This window comes from Apodemus sylvaticus, chromosome 11, assembly GCF_947179515.1.
Source record: "Apodemus sylvaticus chromosome 11, mApoSyl1.1, whole genome shotgun sequence".
Taxonomy (NCBI): domain Eukaryota; kingdom Metazoa; phylum Chordata; class Mammalia; order Rodentia; family Muridae; genus Apodemus; species Apodemus sylvaticus.
In genome coordinates, this window is record NC_067482.1 from 107,190,957 (window position 1) to 107,208,721 (window position 17,765).

Consider the following 17,765-nt stretch of genomic DNA (forward strand, 5'->3'; position numbering starts at 1 on the left):
GCCCTGGGAGGAAGGAGTGGTTGATACTGGGATGTAAGAGAATAAATTTTAGAAAAAGTACTCTGATCTTCTGTAATCATTATGTTTACAAAATGACATTCTAGAGTATTCCACTTTCCCTTTGGACTCTATTAGACCGAATATGAAAGTATTATTTTACTTTTTTTCCTACACAGGGTTCCTTGTTTGATAATCATTTGGATGAAATTTTCATAATAGCAGGAAGTTTTCAGACTGTATTACTTTATTAAATGTTTCTATTTTCCTATGCATTCATTATTTTTTAGAATTTTAATTTTGTGTGCTTGTGCAAACACCAGTGCATGTGTTCATGAGTGAGTGTATGAGTGTGCGTGTGTGTGAAGTGTGTTGAGTTCACATTCATAGCTATCCCTAAATGCAAGTGGTCTTCAGGCCACAGGCTAGACATACCTCAATGGCCATAGTCACTCCTCATAGAGAATAGAATAAAAAGAGCACTACTGTGCATGTCTGAACTATACTGAGAAACTCAGAAGTCTTGCTTATTGCAGGTTTTCACAACATCTCCTGATTGAAAAATGGTCCACACCAGCTGATAATGTCAGAACTCCTGGGGCATCAGGCAACAACCTCATAGCAAGAGATCTGGAGCGCACAAGGAATGTCCACACACAATCTCAATTTCATATAACTAGAGATGTCATAAACTACATTAGGGAATAAGCTAAGAACTTGAATTTGCAAATTGCTCTAAATCTATGAAGAACTGATTTGGAATTTTGATGGTGATTGATTGCATTGAATCTATAGATTGCTTTTGGCAAGATGGCCAGGTTTGATATATTAATCCTGCCAATCCATGAGCGTGGGAGTTCTTTCCATCTTCTGAGATCTTCTTTGATTTCTTTCTTTAGAGACTTGAAATTCTTGTAATACAGATCTTTCACTTGCTTTGTTAGAGTCACACCAAGGTATTTTAAATTATTTGTGACTATTGTGAAGGGAGTTTTTTCCCTAATTTCTTTCTCTGTCTGTTTATCCTTTGAGTGCAAGAAAGCCACTGATTTGTTTGACTTAATTTTATATCCAGCCACTTTGCTGATGTTGTTTATCAACTTTAGGAGTTCTTTGGTGGAATTTTTAGGGTCACTTAAGTATACTATTATATCATCTGCAAATAGTGATACTTTGACTTATTCCTTTTCAAATTGCATCCTTTTGACCTCCTTTTGTTGTCTAATTTCTCTGGCTAGGAAATCAAGTACTATATTACATAGGTATGGAAAGAGTGTGCCGCCTTGTCTGGTCCCTTATTTTAGTGGGATTGCTTCAAGTTTCTCTCGATTTAGCTTGCTGTTGGCTACTGATTTGCTGTATATTGTTCTACCTACGTTTAGGAATGGGCCTTAAATTCCTGATATTTCTAAGACTTATAATGAAGAGGTATTGGATTTTGCCAAATGCTTTCTCAGCATCTAATGAAATGATCATGTTTGTTTGGTTTTTTTTGAGTTTGTTTATATAGTGGATTATGTTGATGGATTTCCATATCTTAAACCATCCCTGAATCCCTGGGATGAAGCCTATTTGATCATGATAGATGATTGTTTTGATGAGTTCCTGGTTTCATTTTGCAGGAATTTATTGAGCATTTTTGCATCTATAATCATAAGAAAGTTTGTCTGAAGTTCTCTTTCTTTTTTGGGGTCTTGTGCAGTTTAGGTGTCAGAGTAATTGTGCCTACATAGCCACTACCCATACATTGGGTAGTGTTCTTTCCATTTCTAATTAGTAGAATAATTTACAAAGAATTGTTATGAGTTTTTCTTTGAAGGTCCGATACAATTCTGCATTAAACCCTGTGCTTTTTTGTTTGGGAGACGATTAATAATTGCTTCTATTTCTTTAGGGGTTATGAGACTGTTTAGATCATTTATCTGCTCCTGATTTAACTTTGGTATTTGGTATCTGACTAGAAAATTGTCCAGTTCATCCAGATATTCCAGTTTTGTTGAGTATAGGCTTTTTTAGTTGGATAGGATGAGGTTTTAAATTTCCTCAGTTTCTGTTGTTTTGTCTCCCTTTTCATTTCTGATTTTCTTGATTTGGATACTCTCTCAGTTGCCTCTGGTTAGGTTGGCTAAGGGTGTATCTATCTTGTTGATTTTCAGAGGTGCTTAGGCAAGTATACTCAGTATATACCCTGGGGATTGTAGGAGACAAACTGACATCTACCATCTTAGATTCTCTGGTGAATTTATCCTTTAATTTTATTACCATTAAACTCAACAACTCTCTTCACCTAACCAGAAGATATTTAGACTGTCTCCATTACATAGTTTTCAAGTCTTACTAATTTATTTATTTTTTTTATTGTGTGTTTAGATGTATGTGCAATGTGTGTGACCTTCCCCTGATCTTGAGAGGGCTAACCAAACCTTATTTGTCTACCACAATCGGTCTTCTGTTGACCTGGGTGGAGTCTTCCAACATAGATGGAAGTCTCAGGCCTTCTCCCCACTTCAACTTCCTGCAAGAAAACAAACTGTTCATTGAGCTTGCTTTGCAATTCAATCCAGCAAAGAAAGATCTTTGGGTTTTTCCCCTTATATATTGAGAGCTGAACATTAAACTTTGAGACTTGATCAGAATGAATTTTGTCTTGGCTCATTATTTTCTCTTGCCTGTCCCTCTTTCATCCCCAGCTCTCCCTCCTGGTAGACCCAGTTCTCTGTGGCTGCTCAACAGCTACTTATGCATATTAGATACTGGTGTCATTGTGTTATGGATGGGCCTGGTGCTGTTCTTGTGAACCAATCACCTAATTAATGAAGGTGCCCATCACTGGGCGAGTAGGCTGGACTTCTTGGTTGGACAGAGAAAGAGAGGAAACAGGAGAGAGTTACTTCCTCTAGGAACCAGGTCAGTAGAGAGGTCAGATGTAGCTGTTAGAGTTTCTTAGTATCATGGTGGATTTGCAAGGATCTTCCACCGGAGGGATCAGATTTTACTAAGGCTTACAAGATTGCATTTATTTGCTGCACTGTAAGACTGAGTTACCATTGTTTCTCAACTAAGTTTGTGCTACATTTTCCTCCATGTTGCACCTCATCTGGGTTCAAGAGAGAAAGGTATGGTGGCCAAGTGTGTGTTTGCCTGAGGTGCTCCACAAAGGTCGTGAGGGATTTGAAGTACGGGGTTGGAGTGGTAGCAAACCACCAATAGGAACCTAGTGAGCTAGGTGGAGATGTTTCAGAAGCTCCTGGACAGTGACTCTCCATGAATCTCTATTGCATGGTCCCTGGGGCAGAGGGTTTGAGGCACAAGCATGGGAACGTGCCAATCACACTTTTTAAATATTTCACTCAACATCATTGCATCCATGTTGAGATAAGGAGACGAATTGAATAAGTAATTTCCCCTCTGATACCATGTAAATGAAAGAAATAACTCAAGTATGTAGCTTTTAAATAATACTACAATTTTCATTTTTAGTTACTTAAAAAATAGGCTATTCCATTGATTCTAAAGTGTAACTAGGTAATCCCTAGTCTCAAAGAGAGTCTATCCTTTGGCATCACTAACCCAATCCACAGACACTTTGGAGTAGTGAGAAGGCTGTTGAATATCCTCTAACCTGTATAGATAATGTATATATTTGAGAGCTGTGGGAATGAACACTACAACAAAAGATCTATAACATCAAAGTGCCTGGCTAGATACCCTACATGTCTCACAGGAAATTGCCCATGTGTTATGATATACAAAAAAAAATGTAATAAGTCTCTCTCTCTCTCTCTCTCTCTCTCTCTCTCTCACACACACACACACACACACACACACACACACACACACACACACAGAGAGAGAGAGAGAGAGAGAGAGAGAGAGAGATAAATATAGATATAAATGATATATAGATGATATCAATATAAATGACAAATAGAAATAGATCAACTATGTTTTTAAAATTGTAAACTAGTAGGTTTTAATGGAGCCTTAATATTATTATTAACTTTTCCTTTTCTCTGATACATGCTATATTTCCAAGATAGATTAATTGTCTACAGTCCATTGTCTACTTACATCCTTTAAACAACTGTGTTCTAACAAAAGTCCCCTAACCATCTATATTTTACTTCACTCCTGACCTTTATAAAGTATTCCAAGTGAAACACACATAACTCAAGATTCAAAACTAATGTCTAAAAATTGGGGAAAATGCAGAACATTTCTTTTAATTTGTGGAGTATCATATGCATAATCATCAAATTACCTAAAACATTCATAATTACATTTTGCTTAAGAGATGTATAATCCCCATTGTATAGCGATCCATTCATTAACTGATGGACAATTAACCTGGTTCTATTTCATGGCTACTGTGGATACAGTGGGATGGACAGGGATGGTTCTCTCTATTAGTCAATGATTGCTCAGCCCATATCCTTTACTGTATGTACAAAATTGATTATTTACATTTAGAATCTATAGAAAATATCACAACCTATTATACTTCTAATAAGCCTTCATGGTATATTAGAAAATGAGTCATGATCTACCTCAAAGCAAACGGACATTGGAATAACGCAAGGACATATGAGTTAACACAGGCTTCTGTTGCTTGATTTGTCAAACTAAAATATCCTTGTCCAAGAATAGGAAAATGCAAGACTCCAGATAACATGCTTATGGGCTTTCTGATGTCAGCACAAGTTTGCAACAGTGAATGTATACAGTGTAATGCAGTCCCTGGAAATACACCTAACAATTCTCTTGATCTCCCTGGTAGTACACTTCTCCACACCTGATGACAGCACCAATTCTGAACTTAGATTTCCCCAAAGAAAGTAAGGAAACTTGTTTTAACCTCTGTTCTACCCACTATGACCTAGAAAACTCTTGGGCCTCATTGATTACTAGAAGGAAAGCATATTGATTTGTACTGGGGATACATGTGTTTTCCATTTAGAGGTATTCTAGAAGCTGTATAAAGCCATGCCCAGTAACAACACAGATGACAATGTATTGGACTCTGTAAGCGACGTCTGTCCCTTTGTGGGCTCTGATATCTCACCTCATTCAGCCATTTGCACAACATTTCCTGGAAGATATGAGACTTCACCATTCCTTTGGATCTGTCTTAGGGAACAGATACACTGAAAAGATCTTCAACAGGAAATGAAATCAGAGCTTTTTCTCCAGTACCTGATTAGGAGCAGGCCTTCATCCCTGTGAGTAAACCCCATCCTTGTGGTAGGTAAGATTCCTGCAGCTTTATGTTTCTGTTTAAAGTTCTATTCTCCTCCCTACAGTCCAGTGTATTCTGAAATCAACATTAATCATTAGAAGGAATTTGTTTTTGTCTCCACAGTTTACATAATTTTGTCAATGATTTCTCTAGGCAAAAGAAATGTCTATGTCATGGTGCAGCACTCATCTGAAAATGCCTTTTAATGTGACTTTCATATGTGATATGACAGATTTTTAGTTGTTGGATAAAAGCTTATTGTTTTTATAAAAATCAACATAAACCATGTAAGTTGGAGACTAAACAGGAGCATTCAAAATCTGAGTTTTAAAAAAATCTCTGTATGCAAAGACTTTAACAGAGGTGACAGTAATGTTTTTGGATTGTGATTGATGAAAACTGGTCATTTATCCAATATAATTCCAGCATCAGATTCATTAGAAATACAGTTAAAATGTGGACATTTGTGAATCAATGATATGCCTGGGTCTCTCAGTTTTCTTCACAATAGATATTACAGGTATATATCAATATTGTCCTTTATAAACAGAAAGCTATTGACTTTTTCAGAAATATTTTCTTTCTAAACAATGATGAGTACTATAAAAGTATATAAACACAGATTGGATTATTTTAAGGGAACAATCTTTATAACATTCTATATAAAGATCTTAATTCAAGTTCTTATATAAAGTAAGAATATTAATTTTTCATTATCATTTGTTAAAATTATTTGATATATTTTTAGTTTATATGCACTGGTGTTTTGATGGTATGTATGAATGTGAAGGTGCCAGGTCCCTGGAACTGGAGTTACATACAGTTACAAGGGTCATGTAGATGCTGGCAATGGAGTGTGGGTCCTCTAGAAGAGGAGCCAGTGCTCTTCACCACTGACCCATGCCCCCATCTCTTAATTATATTTTGGAATATTTAATTATCTTATGAATATGATTGTTCTGCCTGCTTGTTCAATCAAAACTGCATAAATACAGTTCCTCAAATATGAGCAGACTAGGACCATCTCTTCAACAACAAATTACTATTTTTAGCACATTGTTTTGAAAGATAATGTTGAATTCCAATGGAGCAAAAATGCACTCATGTCTACAGATATACATGTATACACATGCAGAACCCATAATGTGTAGAAATATGTGTTTATGGTGTTGAACATGAGAGATAGAGTTCCATCACATGCACAATTCCATCATGAGGGAAAGGAAGCAAAATAAGTGTAAATTAAATATTCTTGGTTTTTTTCAGAGAAAACTCTTGTAGTGACAAAGCAGGGCCACATTCTTGAGATAAAAGACTCCAAAAACAATTGAAAATCTCAAATAATTGGGAAGACTCTTGAAGACAACAGTGTCCTACCTGATCCAATGAAGCTATCTCCATGTTATCTCAAAATAAAACCCTGAATACTACAGAAGAAGTGGCTCTTCAGATACTTTTGCTTTGCCAGGCTGAGGTTGGGACTGTGGGCAACATTCTTGTGTTTCTTCATAATTTATCTCCAATTTTGACTGACACTCATCTGAGGCCCATTCAAGTCATTCTATCAAACTTAGCTGTGGGCAATACCTTCAATCTCCTCTTCTTGACATTTCCAAACCATATTACAGTTTTGGCTCCAAGGAAGCCTCCAACTGACCTCACAGGTAAACTTTCATACTTCTTTCACATGGTGTCTCAAAGCACAAACATGTGTTCTACCTGTGCCCTGACCACCTACCAGTTTGTCACTCATGTTCCTGGTAATTGGACAAGGGTCATGCTCAGAGAAATACCCCCAAGTTCATGACATATTTTTGTTACAGTTGCTGGTTTTTCAGTGTCTTAAATAATGCGTACATTCCAATGAATGCTAGTGGTCCACAGAAAAGACACAATGGCACTGATTCTAAAGGTAAGTGGATCTGATCCCTCTTTGTTGTCAGTGTTGGCATTAGCTTATTGTGGTTTGCCCAGGACATTTTATTTATCAGCATCATGATCTGGACCAGTTTTCTCTATGATGATTCACCTGAAGAGACACCACCAGAGAATGCACTATATACACAACCACAATCAGAAGCTCAGAGTCTATGCTGAGACCAGAGCAGCCCACACTACAGTCATGCTGGTGGTCACATTTGTGACCTTTTATCTTCTAGACTGTATTTGTACTTTCTTTCACATTTCTTTTGTGAACACTCATTTATGGGGGAGGTATGTCAAAGAAGTTCTGACTGTAAGCTTGCCCACCGTTTCTCCCTTGCTGTTGATCTTTAGGGATCCTAAGGGTCCTTGTTGAAGACCCTTCATGGTGGGGCTGCAAAGCCATATGACTGGGGTAAGAAGTCTGGAGCAAGAGAGTGAGGTCAAGATGTGTCCAACCCATGAGAACCTAAGCCTGAGACTGGAAGGAGTAGGACTGTTCCCTCCTCTCCAGAGTTGGACCCTTGTATGTAGCCTGTACAACTTCCACGTCTGCCATGCAATATAGTCATGGATCCTGGTGGCCAGGTTTTGCCTCAAACTTCCTATCTCCTTATTAAGACAAGCCCAGCTATCAGTGCGAGTTCTTCTTCATGTGACTGATGAATTTCAAGCACCTCAGCCTCTGGAAATGATGTACACTCAACACAAAACACTCCCCACACACCAGGGTTTAACAGCCATTCTTCACCCCTAATAAAGAGAGCTAATTCAATATAAATTGTCTCCAGAGAAGGTTTTTTATTCTGAAGTCACATTGGCTGAGATCCTGTTAAACCATCTACCAGGCTAAGCTTCGGTGCTTCAGGTAAAGCAGGTGGGCTGTGGTACCATTATATCCCAAGGGCAGAGCAGACTTGGGGCAGAAACTGGCACACTATGAGGATCCAACAGGATCTCTGGTTCAAGCAGGACTGGATGAGTTCATGCCAACCTTTGACATCATCCCAAAGACCCCAAGCCACCATAATCTGAGGTCCCTCAGGCTGATTTTTCTATTTTGTTTTGATTTATGCAATCAAGTCTGGTTCAGAGGCATGGAAAGGACAATGAAATCATCCGGCCATGTTACTCCCCAAACCTCTACCTGAACCCCAATAGTCCATGTGGGCATTGGCAAAAACCTTCTAACTTTTTCTCCGCAAAAGGGGGTAAAACAGTTACATGGCAGCCAAAAAATACTGCTAGGGTAGTTACCTGAACTCTTAAACCTGCAGTAAGGTGATATTTTGGGACAATGTGGAATCCCCTGATAGCTGCAAAGCCTCTGAAATATTCTTCTCTTGATCAGGTATTTCTTTTCCTTTTCTATCATGGGAAATATCTCATCATAAAAAATCATGCAGATTATGAAATTAAACTCCTGTGTAATAAAACTAACTTCAAATAAAACTCCCCTTTTTGGGGGATGGAATTAATGAAACAGCACCATTTATGGTCATGGGAAATTCTTACAACTGACTCACAGATCCAGGTCTTTTACCTGACTTGGCACAGTGACAGCTAAGAAGGGAAAACTCCATCCTTCCACTTTTTGCTTTTCATAGCTATTAGGGATGTTTTTGTACAATGTGTGATGATGTGTCTCTGTCCTTCTATGCCTGTCTAAGAAAATGTTAATATAAATTTGTTAAAATAAAAAGCCCATGACCTCTATCGAAGTGCAGATTTGTAAGGTGGACTTCTGAACAGAGGGAGGAAGTCTGGTATAGGGAGATTTTCTTCTAAGACACTCAGGAAGTCTTACTGCAAAATAGAGGAGAGGAAACTAGCCGTGTGTCATATTAGTATAAATGTGATAACTGAATTATGAGCTAGTTGGAACAAGCCTCACTTAAGGAAGGATTCTCTTCCCCTACTTGAATACAGGCTTTCCTGAGGTCATGGACAAAGTGCTAATGCAGAGCAGCCACAAGGGGACAGTACACCATCACTTTATAACTGGCTGCAAGGCCAGCAGAATTCCTGACTTCCTTATTGGCAAAGTTTGGGGCCCCCATGCCCTCAAAACTTCCTTCTTATTTCCTGCTAAGGGACTATCAGGGAACAGGGACCACTCAACTACACAGTGCCTCCAAAAGGGCCAGCAGGGAGTGCTGGCTGCACAGCTCTTCAGCGCCTCCCACAGGGCAGGCAGGAAGTTCTTACTTCACAGCTCCTCAGTGCTGTGCACCAGGGACAAACTCAATCCTCAGGCCGACTCCAGATATGAGCCACAGGAAGTAATTACTGCACATATGGATGCCCAGTTTTCTTCTCTGTCACAGAGGGGACTTCTGATTCACGGGAAATGTGTGGTTGTTATGAGCTGCCAAGTCACTTTTCTCAGAGTTGAGTACTAAGATTTGGGGCTGGGTGGGATGGTGTATGTTTTTAAAGAGTGTCAGTCATTCTACACTGTCCTCAAACTCCCTGTGGGGAGGATGATGCTGAGTGTCTGGTCCTCTTGCTTCTACCCTTCAATCCTAGGTTTCTTGCCATAGACACCACATTGATTTGATGTTGGCCTAGAACACAGGGACTCCTGCATGCTACTGATACTAAGCTATATCACTAATCCTGTTGTTGCTGTTGTCGTCGTCATCGTTCTTGTTGTTTTTAGGATTCACACTGCCACCCAAACTAGACTCTTTTTCTCTATATGTACAGGCTGGTCTTGACCATAAGACTAGTCTCTTACACAGGAGACAGGCCTACTGAGCCTTCAGACATGAGATGATATGCATACACCTTCACCATAGCTCTGACATCTAGTCTTAATTAAAATCCGCAAACTCCCTAGAAATGACTAAATGTGAGTCAGGTGAGATTGCCCAAGGAGAGAGAGCACTAAATGTTGAAACAGCAGAATGAAGCCCCATCTTGCCACTTCCCTCTGCTGCATGTTTGGGCTCAGGCTTGTAGTCACTTGTGCCTTCTCTTCTGTCCATCATGAAGCATAGAGAAGTTACATGAGGTTAGCTCCACAGCTGCTAGTCAGAACACACCTGCTTACCTGGGCAAGAACAAGAAATGTGCACACACTCAAAGGAATGGAAGCAATCTTCAGATGTGTCCAGCTGAGTGCAGGCTCCAGGTAGAGACTTGCAGCTGAGATGAGACTGGACTCCAGCTGCACAGCAGGTTGCTGCTCATCAGAAGGGTCTCTAGATTCACCCTGGTCACAATAGCCATCATTCTCACACAGTGTGGAACTTGGTGGGGTGTCTGACTTCCCGTTGATAAGGCAAATGGTGGCCTGGAAGGAAGAAGCGTAGCAAGGCAGGAGGTGAGGAACTCCAGGGTAGAAATGGTGGAGAGAGAGGGCACAGCTGCCCCTGGAGTCACCCCACAGCTGTGGTTTTCATAAACTTTGCTCTGAGTTAGGTCTGAGGACTCAAGTCATGTGAACTATCATGGCTTTGGCAGGGGAATAAGTGTGGGTGGGGTTTGTAAAAGGTTGGCAGTAGGCTGTTTTGTAGAGGACACCCACAGAGACACTGCAGGCCTCATTCTCAACTTGGGAACCCATTTTAGGGAAGGTTGGACAGGCTGGCTAGGGAGGCTTCTCTAAGGAAAGATTATAAAGAATACCATGCTCACTGTGAGAAACAGAGCAAAGGACAGACACTTCCCGTCGATCCACTCTGATGTTTACTCAGGCTGGAGGAGAGGACACAGGGCTACTGTTCTGCAGACAACTCTGGGGCACTTTTGCACCTCAGCCCACTCCACTGAGCATGACCCTGTGAAAAGCCAGACCTGCCTGCCTGGGATTTTACCTGGACAGGTCTGGGCTGCTGTGCACATGTCTTCCTGCGCCGAATGGGCCAGTGACCACACTGGCTCCTGGACATCTGGCCTGGCCTCCCTAAGGCGCTATCTGATTCCCAGCCAGACTGACCCCCACCCATGACTCACAAGTCATGGAGCTGGGGCTGGTCCTCTTCCAGACTTAAAAGCAGAATGAAACAGGAGGGAGTGTCTTAATGACTTGAAAACACACAGGTCATACTGGGCTGCTGCCTGGCCACAGCACCCATCTGGCTTGCCAGTGACTCTCTGTTTCCTTTGGCTATGCCCTCACCCTCCCCTCTCCCTGCGCTCAGCATCTCTGCTCTCCACTTCAGGCTCAGAAACCATGAGGTGGTCTTTCAGGGGTTTCTATTGAATTGTTCTGAAGTGACAGAATATTAAGTTCCTAAATGTGCCACAAGGGGGCGCACTCTTCATTTCTCACAAAGGACAAGACAGAGTAAGGAATAAATGAATGAGGACTTGCACCCACCTGATCCTGGGAAGGACTCCAGGATCCAGCTTCTTTCCTTGGAGCAGGGTTCTTGTGGGAGAACGGCAGCAGCAGCAGAGATTTTGGAGGCCGTTCATGATTGTCTTCCTCCTGCCCTTGCAGTGGTATTGCCAGGTTTGAGGGGAAGCTCAGCTTGCACCCTGAGGCTGGCCATCAGAAATGGGCTTTTCCTGAATGACCACAGCTTTCCAATGGACAGCTTCTTCCTGATTGATGGCCACTTCCTGGGTGAGGTTATTTTCCTCCATAAGGGTCTCTTTCTGAAAGGTATCCCCAGAGGAGGAGCCTGTGAGTGTTACATTCTTGGGAGACTGCAGGGATCCAGAGAGCTGCTCTTGGGGATTGCAGGAGGACATATTCCTGTCAGGCTTGTATGTGATGACTCTCATGGTCGTGACAGTTCTGGGGCTTGGGGTACCTGGGAAAATCTGCATGGAAGTGGTAAACATACCACACTCTTCCTGATCATGGGGTGCCTCATGATTTGGTGAATGGTGGGCCTCCTGCTCTCATGGAAAGCCTTGAGTCAGATACTCAGTCCAAACATAAGAAGCCAATTACAATAATAATAATAACAACAATAATAAAATCTGGTTTGGTGGCACACACTTTTGCCAGGGAGACAGAGACTCCATGTCCTCCCTAGCCAGCCATCTGAGCCTACCTATCCAATTCAAAGCCAATCAAAAATCCTGTTTTACAAAAAACAGTGGATGGCACCTGAAGAATGACATCCAAGGTTGTCCTCTGGTCTCCACACGCAAGATTACATGTGCAGGGCCACAGGACCAAACTATCCTGTAAAAGGATTTTCATCCGCTGCAGTAAGAGAGCTCAATGGGTAAAGGTTCTTGCAGCCAAGTCTGATATAACCTGTCCAATACCTGGGACCTCTATTGATGAGGTTTGGTCTGTTGTATGTATTGTCCCAGACACAAGAAAGTGCACAGGTAGATCCAAGTGAGGCTATGTGACCTTGTCTCCAAATTATTTCTGATTGGTGAATAGAGATGACAACAGTCAATAGCTGGGCAGAAGAAACCCATGCAGGCAGGGTTTAGCATCCCAGGACTTCCAGCATCAGAGAAGAACCACAAGGGGGAAGACGCCATGGGTTAGGTGAGTCGTAAAATAAAGACCATGTGGGTTGGCTACCTGTAAATAAGAGCCGTCCAAATGAAACATGGCACATTCTATCGTGGGATTAGTAGTGGGAAATAGACAACAGCGAGAGGTGCGCAATCTGCCCAGCTATTGTGCTGATTAAGGCTAATTGTACATAGAAAGATTGTGTGTGTCTTTTATCTGAGAACTAAGTGGTCAAAGGCAGGGTAAAAACCGGAGTTGGGATTAAATAATTTCTACACCATCCACATATACAACTCCTGCCCACCCCCACATACACAAATAATAAATGTAATTTTAAAGGGGGTTAAAGCACTTGTTAGTAAACATGAGGATCCACGTTCGATCACCAGAACCCATGTGGTAGGACAATAAACTGCCCAGTCACTATCCTCTGGCCTCTATAAATGCACACTAACATACACATATGAACACAGAATAAATTAATGTAATTATTAATTAATTAACTAATTAAAGGTTTTTCACATCATCTCTTGTTGGCCCAGACTCACTTCTGTCTTTGGTTTACATAGCTCACTTCCCCACATCTACCTCTCCTTATCTCATGCCTATCATGCTTACATGTGTTTCTCCTCCCTAATCTCCACATTTAAATCTATATTAAACTCTTTATAAACTATTGTTCTGGGGACTAGACAGATGGTCCCCAGGTTAAAAGAACTTATTGTGCAATCATGAGGCCTGGAGTCCAAATTCCAGCATCCTCTAAACACCCATGAGTATAGCTTCCAGGAAGCAGATATTGTCTTAGGCAGAAATAATGAAAAACTGCCAGTGATTTGGAGGAAAAAACACCTACAAATGTATGGCAAAAATGCAAAAACTCTGTTCTTTTAAAATATAGCCCACAAAAGAGTTAGGACCTGGGTTATGAATGAAAAGGAAGTAAGTGAAAATCCCGGTTCCTTTCCTACCATGTAACCCAACCAAGTACCATTATTATCTCTACAAATCTGTTTCTTGCTGAGTGTGCCAATTTATATGCTGCTTCTCAATATCAAAAGGGAAACCACTTAGCAAAGACTCCTGGAACATAGTCCATACAGAGTAATTTATTAATTATTAAATTTTGGGACAAATGTTAAAAAGACAAGCAGTGTTTCATGTTTATTTTTAACTGTCAGACACAAGGCTTAATATCCTGACTTAAAGTTGAGACTGAGATATAAAAGGAATTACAAAAAGCCATTTTGCCAAGGACAAATGCTAAGTAAAAATAACTAGTACTATGGAAATATAATTTACATAGGCACAATCATAAGTTTATTAGAATAATTTGATGCATCACCTCAAAGTTTTTATTATTACAAAGATATGGTTTCATTTTCATAAACAATAAAGGGAAAACAACACATTAAAAAAAGAGAGCAAAGGTAGGAATGAAGAATATTACTAGGTTGCTTTACTTTCCAACTTAAGAACCAAAATTCAACACAGGAAAAACTCCTCGTACAAAAATGGTAGAAAACATCACACTAAAGATAATAAAACACCTCTCATTCCTGAACACTTCAAAAAACAGACTTCCCTGAGATCTTCGAGTTTTCCTGTCTGGAAACAAGAAGCCCCAGTAAGTTATTTCATCAGCACAATCCTATTTCCAACATCAAAGCAAAACCTAGGAAAGCCACTCTGGTGGCTTTCTCATTCTCAGAAATTTATTTTTATTTTATTCTAGACATACAGAGAAACTACTTTAAAAGTTAAATAAATTCTGATTAGGTGCACAGAAGGCTGTAGCAGCACAGCACAGCTCCTAAGTGCAGGTGGGGCCCTGGGGGGCTGTGTCCCAAACAATCTTATACTCAGGTGGTCTCTGCGTACATGTCTGTACATGTCTGCTCAGTCCAGAGCCTAACTTCTAAACTGACTCTTAGTACATTTAATTTTGATGCTATGTCTAATATTGACCCATAGAATGAAATACCATGAAAAGTAAAAGGCATTGGAAGACAATTTCTAGACAGGGTTGGCTGCAAACTTAATAAAAGAGTATCTAGTTGTTTTATGAATAGCAAATATTTTCACAAGTGCCAAAGGGGTTAAAGTGCTTAAGATACAAAAACATACATCATAATATTAAAACAAGAATATATTATCATGTTATTATAGCCACTTTTTTTAAGGAGAGGAAAATCTCCTTTCATCAATTTTCAATAGCAAGTGGAACTCAAACATTTCCTCTAATATTTGGCTTCTGATCATCTGCTCAGATTTAGAACTGAAGGAGACTTAAGTATAAAAGGTTGTTAAATATTATAAAACCCAGTGGCTGAAAAGAGGCAAAGAACAGACAGTGATGGAAAGCAAGACAAAAGAAGATCGCCAGCTCCTTGCTACTTTCAAAGAACAAGTGCCTACCAAGGCCAAAATCTCGATGCAGACTTTTTAAACAATCAGCCAACTTAGACTCACCCACCAGACTGCGCAACAAAGGAACTTAGACACTATTAAATATACACATCTGAGGGTTTTTCTCATTTTGACAGATGTTCAGGAAGTATTTACTTGGTGTTCAACATGCCACTAGTACTGTGTACTTCCTTCAGCTACACATTTCTTGCTTTCTAGAACTCAAGTTTTTATCTTTTTATAATACCATGTAGAGGGGCTAGAGAGATGGCTCAGTGGTTAAGAGCACCAACTGCTCTTTCAGAGGTCCAGAGTTCAAATCCCAGCAACCACGCGGTGGCTCACTACCATCTGCAATGTTATCAAATGTCCCTTTTTGGTGTGTCTGAAGACAGCTACAGTGTACTCGTATACATAAAATAAATAAATCTTTTTAAAAAAATAATACCATATAAAAAATCCAGAAAGATAAAGCAACGTTGTACAAAGGTGTGCTTAAGAAACTAACTACAAACAATGAAGCAAGGCCTAAACAAGTTCAGGAAGTTACCCCATGATATACTGACAAAAATCACTAACTCTCAAAATTTTCTGAAAACAGATAACAGCTAATAAAAGCCTTAGAAAACTTGAAAAACTGATAGATAGATAGATAGATAGATAGATAGATAGATAGATAAAGTATAAATGTGTGCCTACAATTATGTTTCCCAATACAATGTGTAAGCAGATGATTACAATCAAGAAAGACTAATTCCAGAAAAGAAATCCAGATGCCCAGACTCTGTTTTGCCTCATCTGGGTCTTTTATAAAATAATCCCAGTGTTTTATATCTGACAAAACAGGGAACCAAAGTAACTTGGATAAAACCAAACTCTAGATCCTTTCTAGTGTGCTATATATCGGTCTTCTGGTAAATGCTTCTCTAAAAGAATGATTTTTTTTTAAAGATTTGTGGTTTTAACAATTTATTCCACAAGGAAATCAATGAGAAAGAATTTCCAATTTCTTTCAAATTGTAATGCAAGGAATAAAAACTACATAAAGGTCTTATGAATGTAAAGAGACTAGTTTTCTAAGACAGCTATGAAAATATTTCTTCTAAAAAACAAGTTCACTCAAATGAGGCATTTAGATTCTGGTTCCAAAAGAGGTTGTGTCCTTTCTTAAATCAGGGTTTCCCTACTCTGTAGCCTTCCCTTGAAAATACTGTTTTCCTGGTGCTATCTCCCAAAGACTGGGATTAGGTACCACCGTGTCTACCTTTAAATTCTTAAAAATACTGAAGAACACAAACTTCAGTGTCTTCACTGTGACATAAGCCAAATGGCTAATAACTTATTTAGTTAATATGAAAACAATTCACACCATGCTTTTCAATCCCAATCTAAATTTATACACAGTAGATTGGGTTTCAGGAAAACACCATCATCCAATTCCAGAAAACATAACTATGCACTGGTCATCTGCTCAGATTTAGATTTTGTTGTGATTCAAGTTGTCACTTGTAGAAGTTTGTACCTAGGTCTTCTTCCCAGCCCCATGCTCCCAGAAATAAAACTCAGACTCAAAATATGTATACTTACAAATATCTTGGCCTTATAGCTAGTCTTCTCTGACTAGGCCACAGTGCATTATAACCCACTTACTCAAATCTACTTTCTGACATATGACTACTTACCTGGGCTCAGGTACCATGTGTCAGTCTCGTCACATTTTCCCAGGCAAATATCTCATCCCTGGCTCTATCCCAGAATTCTTTCTGCCTTCTGAATGTCTCATCTTGTATTCTACACTTTCCTATAGGCCATAGTTTTCTTTTAGTACAATACACAAGATATTCTCTCTACAGTCACTAGCATCCTTAAAACCTTCAACTTCAAATTGTTAATTATTCTAATTCTACTTGTACTTCTAAGGTACCAATACCACCAGCAACATCCTGAGCTTACCATGGCTTTTAAACACTCATGTGTACCTGCTTCTCCTTTCAGGATTTTATTTTGGTAATACTGCCACTCCAGCTGGATGTTAGCACCAGGATGAAAAGGTGACCTTCCTGTGCCATGGTTGCTGACAGAGCCACTGTTTTTCCTGTGAGAAAAAGAAATTGAATTGTTTCTCTAAGTACAAAAAGATGTTAAGGTCATGTAATGGATTTTTTTCATGGAATTTTAATTATATAACATTTGTTCCTTAATCACTTATGCATTAAATCTTAAAAAGCATCACCATATAACATCACCTAATTTTTTTTTAAGACAGGGTCTTCTGAAATTCTCTATGTAGACCACGCTGGCCAGGAATTCACTGATGTTCACCTGATAGGATTAAAAGCATACACCAAGAGTGGCTCCAGCAATGTTTCTGATAAACCAACTCAATCTAAAACAGCACACCCCTTTGGAGCAGATCTCTGTAGATCCACAAAGATGTACTGTCTTATAGTGTTGCTATGCAGACAAATAGATGACAAGTTTTATTGATGATGCTATAACAATTCCTAAAATTTTATCTGTTATTATTAAGTTCTTTAATAGTGGAACTTCTATTAGGTCCTTTTCTGATAGTCAAAACTGCAATGAAAAGTCTGCCAGTCTCCCAAGTGTCACAGTTAAGTGTTGGGGTTCTGTCTAAGCTCCACCCCACACCTACCTGGAAATATCCAGGTATGCCCTGCCCCAGAGATCTGGCCCAGTATAAGAGGGGCTACTTGCTCCTCCTCTTTCTCTTTTTGCTCTTAGCTCTTCCACATTCTCACC

At 39.7% G+C, this 17,765-nt stretch overlaps 2 protein-coding genes and 1 pseudogene across 39 annotated transcripts in view; 2 read left to right on the forward strand and 1 right to left on the reverse strand.

Moving 5' to 3' along the window:
- LOC127696398 (uncharacterized) overlaps positions 1–17,765 on the forward strand; it is an 837,478-nt gene that overhangs the window by 300,779 nt on the left and 518,934 nt on the right. The gene's annotated exons all lie outside the window — the stretch shown is intronic.
- LOC127696395 (ubiquitin-conjugating enzyme E2 pex4-like) overlaps positions 1–17,765 on the reverse strand; it is a 312,120-nt gene that overhangs the window by 181,365 nt on the left and 112,990 nt on the right. For 6 of the 22 annotated variants that reach the window (XM_052199093.1, XM_052199076.1, XM_052199072.1 and 3 more), the window contains exon 6: positions 16,982–17,097. The exons of 11 other annotated variants lie outside the window; for them this stretch is intronic. In XM_052199093.1, coding sequence (XP_052055053.1) covers positions 16,982–17,097 — 116 coding nt within the window. Of the gene's footprint in view, positions 1–13,733; positions 14,202–16,955; positions 17,098–17,765 lie in introns of those variants that run through there. 5 more of the 22 variants (XM_052199071.1, XM_052199073.1, XM_052199074.1 and 2 more) reach the window with 5 other exon arrangements.
- Positions 6,334–7,733, forward strand: LOC127696384 (vomeronasal type-1 receptor 1-like; annotated as a pseudogene).